Source organism: Otolemur garnettii, unplaced genomic scaffold, assembly GCF_000181295.1.
Source record: "Otolemur garnettii isolate 467f Iridium unplaced genomic scaffold, OtoGar3 scaffold00159, whole genome shotgun sequence".
Lineage (NCBI taxonomy): Eukaryota > Metazoa > Chordata > Mammalia > Primates > Galagidae > Otolemur > Otolemur garnettii.
Window position 1 is genome coordinate 1,488,457 of NW_003852554.1, and position 8,304 is coordinate 1,496,760.

Consider the following 8,304-nt stretch of genomic DNA (forward strand, 5'->3'; position numbering starts at 1 on the left):
ATTGTCAGATGGGATCATGCAGGACCACTATAAACAAGGATTTTGGTTGTGGTGTTGGATTTGGGGGAAGGGCTGGTCAGGGTCTTGGTCTGTCGCCCAGGCTGGTGTAGGAGAATAGCTTCCTATAGCCTTGAACTCCTAGGCGCAAGCAATCCTGGTTAAGCCTCCTGAGTAGCTGCGACTACAGTTATGTGCCACCACAACTGGCCTTTTTTTTTTCTAGAGATAAGATCTTGCTATGTTGCCCAGGCTGGTCTTGAACTCCTGGGTAATTCTTTTGCCTACGCCTCCCAAAGTGCTGGGATTATAGGCATGAGCCACTGTGTATAACCAGAACTTTGGTTTGTTTTCTGTTTGTTTAGGTTTTTTTACAGGCAAAACTTTGCTCTGTTGCTCAGGCTAGAGTGCTGTGGCATCAGCCTTGCTCACAGCAACCTCAAACTCCTGGGTTCAAGGAATCCTCCTCCTTCACCCTCCCTAGTAGCTGGGGCTACAGGCATACCACCACACCCAGCTAGTTTTTCTATTTTTAGTAGAGACATTGTCTCACTTGTGTTCAGGCTGGTCTCAAACTCCTGAACTCAAACAGTCTTCCTACCTCAGCCTCCCAGAGTGTTAGAATTACAGATGTGAGCCACAGCACCTGCCCCAGAACTTTGGGTTTTAAAATGAGTTAGATGGAGAGTCAATATAAGGTTTTTTTGTTTTGTTTTGTTTTGAGACAGAGTCTCATTTTGTCACCCTTGGTAGAGTGCCATGGCATCACACCTCATAAGAACCTGAAACTCTTAGGCTTAAGCAATTCTCTTGCCTCAGCCTCCCAAGTAGCTGGGACCACAGGTGCCCACCACAGCGCCTAGCTATTTTTGTTGCAGTTATCATTGTTGTTTAGCTGGCCTGGGCCGTTTTCAAACCCTCCATCCTCGGTGTATGTGGCTGGCACCATAACCATGGTGCTATGGGCTCTGAGCCAGGGTTTTTTTTTTTTTTAAGTTTTCATTCTATATTTATTTGTATTTTCTTTTTAGAGATGAAATCTTGCCATGTTGCCCAGGCAGGAGTGCAGTGGCTGTTCTCATCCTAGTGCACTTCAGCCTCAAGCTTCTAGGCTCAAGCAGTGCTCTTGCCTCAGCCTCCCGAGTAGCTGAGACTGCAGGTGCCCATCATACCAGCTACAGTGCAGGGTTTTGCATGGAGGAATGACATGATCTGATATACATTTTTAACAGTAACTGCTGTGTTGAAAATACACAGAAAGAGCATGAGCAGAAACAGGGATACCAGTTTGAAGGCAGCATCCAGGAGAGAGATTAGAGTGACTAGGACCTGGGTTGAAAAACAAGAAGTCAGTTTTGGAATATATTTTGAAGATGGGAGAGAAAGAGAAGATTTAAAGAAGATGCCATGTTTTTTATTCAGAGAAACATAGAAGATTGAGGTTGAAGTAGACTGATAGGAAAAGGCCAGGAGTTCTGTTTTCAACATTTTATAGAAGCCCATCAGATACTCAAGGACAGATTTGAGTAAGCAAATTGAATATCTAAATCTGGACTCTAGAAAGAAGGTCCTCAAGTAAAGGTTGTATTTAGAGTTGTTTAGTACTTTAACGGATCTGCGCAAAATACTCAGTAAGACAAGATTTTATATCCCTTAAGGTGGACTTTGAATTGTTAACCTTTCTCTGCTCCCAATGGAAATAAATATGTTAATTTTGTTGTATTTCAGGATCTTCAAGATGAAGTTCAGAGGGAGAACACTAATCTGCAAAAACTACAGGCCCAGAAACAACAAGTACAGGAACTCCTTGATGAACTAGATGAGCAGAAAGCCCAGCTGGAGGAGCAGCTCAAGGAAGTCAGAAAGAAATGTGCCGAGGAGGCCCAGCTGGTAATGTCTGGATGTTTAGTGCTGCCTGCAGCTATTCCTTAGTTTCTCAGCTTAAAATGAAAACATTCTCTCCTTTTTTTGTTGTTGCTGTTAAGTGGCAAACTAGTCAGCAGTTGGGCACATGAGATGGAACAAGGTTCATCCAGAAATTACAAGCCCTCTTTAGTGGAAAAAGAAGGGCACTTAACGTACTTCCAAACTTTGGTTGAAAATGTGGTATCTGTGTCATCAAGTCTGCTTCCTCTATCCCTCCCCTAATTAGCCTTCTCTACCAAAAGCGTACATCTAAAACCACCAAAATGGCGGGTGTGGGAGTCGTATCTAAAATCCCAGCACTCTGGGAGGCCGAGACAGGTGCATTGCTTGAGCTCAGGAGTTTGAGACCAGACTGAGTAAGAGCAAGACTCCATCTCTACTAAAAATAGAACAATTAGCTGGGGTGCCCATAGTCTCAGCTACTCAGGAGGCTGAGGCAGAAGGATCTCTTGAGCCCAGGAGTTAGTTGGAGGTTGCTGTGAGCTATGACATCACAGCACTCTACTGAGGCCAACAGAGCAAGACTCTTTGTTTAAAAAAAAAAAAAAAATCATAAAATAAATTAAAAAAAGAAACCATCAAAATCTGAACTAAACAAATAAATGTATTGCATATGGAACATTTTAACAGCCTCTTCTTTGTTTTTCTTACTGTCACTCCCAATGACCTCTTTTTTTAAATCTCCTTTCCTCTTTATTTACTTCCATGTTATAGATCTCTTCTCTGAAAGCTGAAATAACTAGTCAGGAATCACAGATTTCCACTTACGAAGAAGAACTGGCCAAAGCCAGGGAGGAGCTGAGCCGCCTACAGCAAGAAACAGCAGAATTGGAGGAGAGTGTGGAGTCAGGGAAGGCTCAGCTAGAACCTCTTCAGCAGCACTTAGAAGATTCACAACAGGAAATCAGTTCAGTAAGTTTTTGTGAAATAAGAAATGTGTTCAGATGGACCCTTGTATATCCTTTTAGTTAAAAAATACTTTCCAGTTTCTGCTCCTTCTGTTGTGGTTGGTCTTGTGTATAGATCTTTGCTTTTTTATTTCTGGGTTCCTCTACAAGGAAGCTAATGTTAAAGGATGATAGGAAGGCTGAGTGTAGTGGCTCATGTCTGAAATTCCAGCACTTGGGAGGCTGAGGCAGGAGGATCACTTGAGCCCAGGAGTTTTAAGATAAGCCTGGGCAACATAGTGAGACCTCATCTCTACAAAATATTTTTCTTAAAAATTATCTGAGCTTGGTAGCATATGTCTGTAGTCCCAAGCTACTTGGGAGGGAGAGATGGGAGGACTGGTTGAGCCCAGGAGTTTGAGGTTGCAGTAAGCTATGATCATTGTATTCTAGATTGGTAACAAAATGAGACCTTGTCTCAAAACAAAACAAAACAAAAACTAACAAACTGTCCTAACTAGAATTGTTTGGCAGGTAGATTTTTTCACTTACTGCTTCATCTTCATATTTTAGTTTTAAGGTTTTAAATACTAGATTGTAAATTGTAGTGGGTCAAGAATTTGATTTAATGGTCATGATAAATTGTTTTTTCATGAAATAAGGAATAGCATAGTCATGAAGGATAAATATTCATGAACTTTCAGTGCCATATGTGCACGTATATGTGTGTATATGACTGTTTACACCACATTTATGCATGTATGCGTCTTCATATGTTTCTGTGTATGTATGCATATATACAGGAACATAGCCATATATACACACACTCATATATATATATTTACTCTATTAGGATGTATATAATCTGTTTCTTTCTGTGGGTTACAGTAAAAATAAGTTTTTAATGAGCCACTGCTCTGTAGCACTAGGGTATAGAAGGATTATGCTTTTATTATACATGTGCAGTTTTTGGATTTTTTTATAATCTAAATAAAATACAGTTTGGTAGATGTGTGTGTGTTGCATATATATGTATGTGCTTGTTGATGGCTACTATTTAAATTTATAGATAAAATACTAGTGTTCATTCTGCGAACATACATTAGGCATTTACAATATGCATCATTGTGCTTGATGTTAGAGATACAAAGTTTGTAACATAAGTTGCGGTCTCAATCCTCAAATACCGAAAGGCCTTTGGTGTAAAAGAGACAGAGGACGAACAAGTTGCTGGGAACACTTAAGCACTGTGATAGTGAAAATTGCAGTGTGCTATTCACTTTTACACACATTGGCCATAGACCTTTATATTTTAAAGGATTCAGATATCTTTTTGAGCCTCATAACAATCATCTGTGGAATTCTTATGTCCCCTGGGAACTAAGAAACAAAAACTTAAGAGTTTGACCAAGATCACCTAAGTAGTAGAGGGGGTGACAGAACTAGATCTACACCTTTCTCCTAATCAGCATAGCGCTCTTTCCCCAGACAGGGCCTGTAAAAGATCTATAGTAAACTACAGATCCCAATTTGAGCAATTTAAAAATCTTCTACACCTGTAGCTCAAGTAGCTAAGGCACCAGTCACATATACCAGAGCTGGTGGGTTTGAATCTATCTCGAGCCTACCAAACAGTGACAACTACTACCAAAAAATAGGCGGGTGTTGTGGTGGGCGCCTATAATCCCAGCTACTCAGGAGGCTGAGGCAAGAGAATCGCTTAAGCCCAGGGGCTGGAGGTTTCTGTGAGCTGTGACGTCATGGCACTCTACCCAGGGCGATAGCTAGAGGCTTTGTCTCAAAAAATAATCATAATAAAATAAAAATCTTAAAAGGAAAATAAAATTGAGGGGATAGAGCCTTGATATATAAAAGGTCAGTGGGTGATTATGTTTGCTGAAAATAAAATACACAGCATAGTAATAAAGGGAATTCAAATGGGAATTCCCACTATTCACTAAAATTTCATTTAGTCATTCCTTTTTCACTAGGAACTTTTTTTTTTTTAAATCATAGCAGTGTACATTAATACTATCATGGGGTACAGGGTACTATTTCTATATACAGTTTGAAATACTTTCATCCAACTGGTTAACATAGCCTTCATATCTTTTTCTTAGTTATTGTGTTAAGACATTTATATTCTACATTTAGAAAGATTCACATGTACCCTTATAGGATGAATCGTAGACGTGATCCCACCAATCACCCTCCCTATACCCATCCTCCCCCCTCCCCTCCCCTCTCTCTCCCCTGTCCCTATATTCCTGGGCTAAAATTGGCTTATAGCTTTCCTATGAAAGCTATAAATTAGTTTCATAGTAGGGCTGAGTACATTGGATACTTTTTCTTCCATTCTTGAGATACTTTGCTATACTAGGAACTTATTGAATCTGCCTTCTCTCCAGTTTCTTTGAGATTTTTGTAAATTTGTTTTCTTTATTAATGATGTTGATATAAACAAACATTTTTCTGTTGTCTCTGTTTTAAAGCATTGGCTTTTTAAATATAGTAGTTTATTCAAATCTTCCTTCTGTTTCCCACTATCGTTACAGGAGTACAAGTTCACTTACATGATAGAATCAAATAACTTTGAGTGTCCCTTATTTAATATACTTTGGATAGTTTTGGGTTATAGCGGTTCTCAACCTGTGGGTTGCAACTCCTTTGGGGGTCGGGAAACACCTATTTCCCATGGTCTTAGGAACTCTCTTCTCTCTCCATCTCCAGGTGAGTCCACCCACATACAATACCCAGTGTGATGACATCATCTGTGTTAAAGGGTCGTGGCATTAGGAAGGTTGAGACCACTGGTTCAGAATATACTTTCTAGGGTTCTCACTCATTAATTAAGTTCCGCCAGAGCATAGAACACTAGCTCATTTACCTTTACCTTCATTTCCCTCCTTCTCAATAGAAGTATGAATGATTCCCAAGCCTTGTGTACTTTCCTTCAACTTTCTTTGTCTCTCCTAAAGCTTCATCACAAAATCATCTCCTCTTTCTCTGTTACTTTGCTGTCTTTTTCCCCAATACCCTGGCCCTTCTTTTTCTAATTATACCGCAAAGGACTGCCAGTTCACAGTTATTTGAGCTAGAATTCTTGGAAATTTCAGACGATATACAAAAGCAAATCCATGTATCCTGGAATTTCAAGAGGACAACTTACTGGGAGAGGTTACTAAAATCTTTCCTGTATGTCATGCAGCATTCCCAGAAGATTACACTTAAAGGAAGTAAATTTATCCTCGACCAAGTCTAGGAGTATAGCTATTTTTATTGTACATGTCTTTCTGGTAATAAATTCTATTCTGTGTTTGTACTTTTGTTGGTAGATGCAAATGAAACTGATGGAAATGAAAGACCTGGAAAATCATAATAATCAGTTAAATTGGTGCAGTAGCCCACACAGCATTCTTGTAAATGGCGCGACAGAATATTGTAGTCTCAGCACCAGCAGCAGTGAAACGGCCAACCTAAATGAACATGCTGAAGGCCCCAGCAACCTAGAATCTGAGCCCATACAACAGGAGTCTCCGGTAAGTCCAATGGTTCTGTAACCTTCACTTCTCTCAGGCACAAAAGGCAGACTACAAGATTATCATTCAAACATGTAGGATAGTATAAAATGAAGATTTCCCTTGCTACTTCTTTAGACTTTGGCCCACCAGTTTCAGTCAAGAAAGCAATGGAGAGGCTTGGCGCCCATAGCTCAGTGGCTAGGGCATCAGCCACATACACCAAGGCTGGTGGGTTCAAACCCAGCCCGGGCCTGCTAAACAACAATGACAACTACAACAAAATAAAAATAGCCAGGTGTTGTGGTGGGTGCCTGTGGTCCCAGCTACTTGGGAGTCTGAGGCAAGAGAATTGCTTAAGCCCAAGAGTTTGAGGTTGTTGTGAGCTGTGACACCACGGCACTCTGCAGAGGGTAACAAAGTAGAATCATTGAAGGACTTGTAACCAGAGGAGTCAAGAACAGAGTCACGTTTTTAGATCTATCACTTTGGTTACTATTAGATACAAGGAGGATGACTGGAAGAGCACATATTAGAGACAGGAAAGCAGTTGGAATGAAGGCTACTAGAATAATATGATCCAGAAATGATGGAGCTGTAAATGACAGTGACAGTGAGGATGGAGAAGGAAAGGATTTGAGGAAGAGTTAAGAGGGAGAGTGAGCAAGACATGCAGTCTTATTCTAGCTGGGGTTTTCAGGGGTCCAGACGGCTCCTGACATGAGTGACTTTGATGCTTGAGGAAACCTGTTTCCTAAGAAAGACTCAATAAATATGTTCTGCTTGTCTTTTTAAATTTTTAAATAATTTTTGATTATCCTTTGTCAGTTTTCTTTGCCAAGTAAAAAAGTGTATTGTTAGTCCATTAGCATTATTGCCTATTTTTGTAGGCAAGAAGCAGTCCTGAAATACCACCCCCGGCTGTGACTGATGAAAACGAAGTGCTGACTGTAGCTGTTAACGAAGAAGTTTGTCCTGAATTTGACACTGGCAGACGTTCAAAAGAGGTAAAAATAATTTTACATTTAAATGTTCTCATAGCCACATGTGGAGGTGTACGCCCGTAGTCCCAGATACTCAGGAGCCTGAGGCAGGAGGATCACTTGAGCCCCAGAATGTGAGGCCATAACAATAGTGTTATGATAAAATAGTATCTGCTTGTGAGTTTGATTTGTATTTGCCTAGTGAGTAATGTGAATATTTGTGTGTATATGTGTTTTTATTTCTCCTGGCAACACTGTCTCTAAAAGCTAAATAAGTAAATAAATAAATAAATTTTTGGCCAGGCATGGTGATTTATTCCTGTAACTCTAGAACTCTGGGAGGCTGAGGGAGGATCCCTTGAGCTCAGGAGTTTGAGACTGGCCTGAGCAAAGAGCAAGATCCTGCCTCTACTAAAAATAGAAAAATTAGCAGCGCGTTGTGGTTGGTTCCTATAGTCCCAGCTGCTGGGGAAGCTGGGAGATCCTTGAAACTAGGAGATTTAGGTTGCTGTGAGCTGGGCTGATGACTCACTTGATAGCTCAGTTGATGTTTTTCAAAGTGTGTGTATTATTTTACTATAAAATGTTACTTTTTAAAATTTTGGTTTCTGAAAAGATGCTTTTTAATTAAATTTTTTTAGGAAGATCCATTTAATGCAGACCCAAGTTCACTAACAGATCCAGTTACAGATACAAACTTGGATTTCTTCCAGTCTGATCCTTTTGTTGGTAGTAAGTACTTATTTTTTATATTATAGGCTTAACCAAAAGGGGGGTTTTAAATATATAAACTGTATAAGAATCAGAGCTTCAGTTTTAAGAGTTTGCTTGTCGGCTCGGTGCCTGTGGCTCAAGCGGCTAAGGCGCCAGCCACATACACCTAAGGTGGCGGGTTCGAATCCCCAGCCCGGCCTGCCAAACAACAATGATGGCTGCAACCAAAAAATGGCCAGGCGTTGTGGCGGGTGCCTGTAGTCCCAGCTACTTGGGAGG

General features: G+C 40.4%; 1 protein-coding gene across 1 annotated transcript in view; it reads left to right on the forward strand.

Annotated features, from left to right (window-relative positions):
* Nucleotides 1-8,304, forward strand: part of EPS15 (epidermal growth factor receptor pathway substrate 15) — a 166,378-nt gene that overhangs the window by 124,048 nt on the left and 34,026 nt on the right. Inside the window, exons 14-18 of the mRNA XM_012811472.2 lie at nucleotides 1,726-1,887; nucleotides 2,638-2,835; nucleotides 6,146-6,349; nucleotides 7,219-7,335; nucleotides 7,953-8,043. Coding sequence (XP_012666926.2) covers nucleotides 1,726-1,887; nucleotides 2,638-2,835; nucleotides 6,146-6,349; nucleotides 7,219-7,335; nucleotides 7,953-8,043 — 772 coding nt within the window. The remainder of the gene's footprint in view (nucleotides 1-1,725; nucleotides 1,888-2,637; nucleotides 2,836-6,145; nucleotides 6,350-7,218; nucleotides 7,336-7,952; nucleotides 8,044-8,304) is intronic.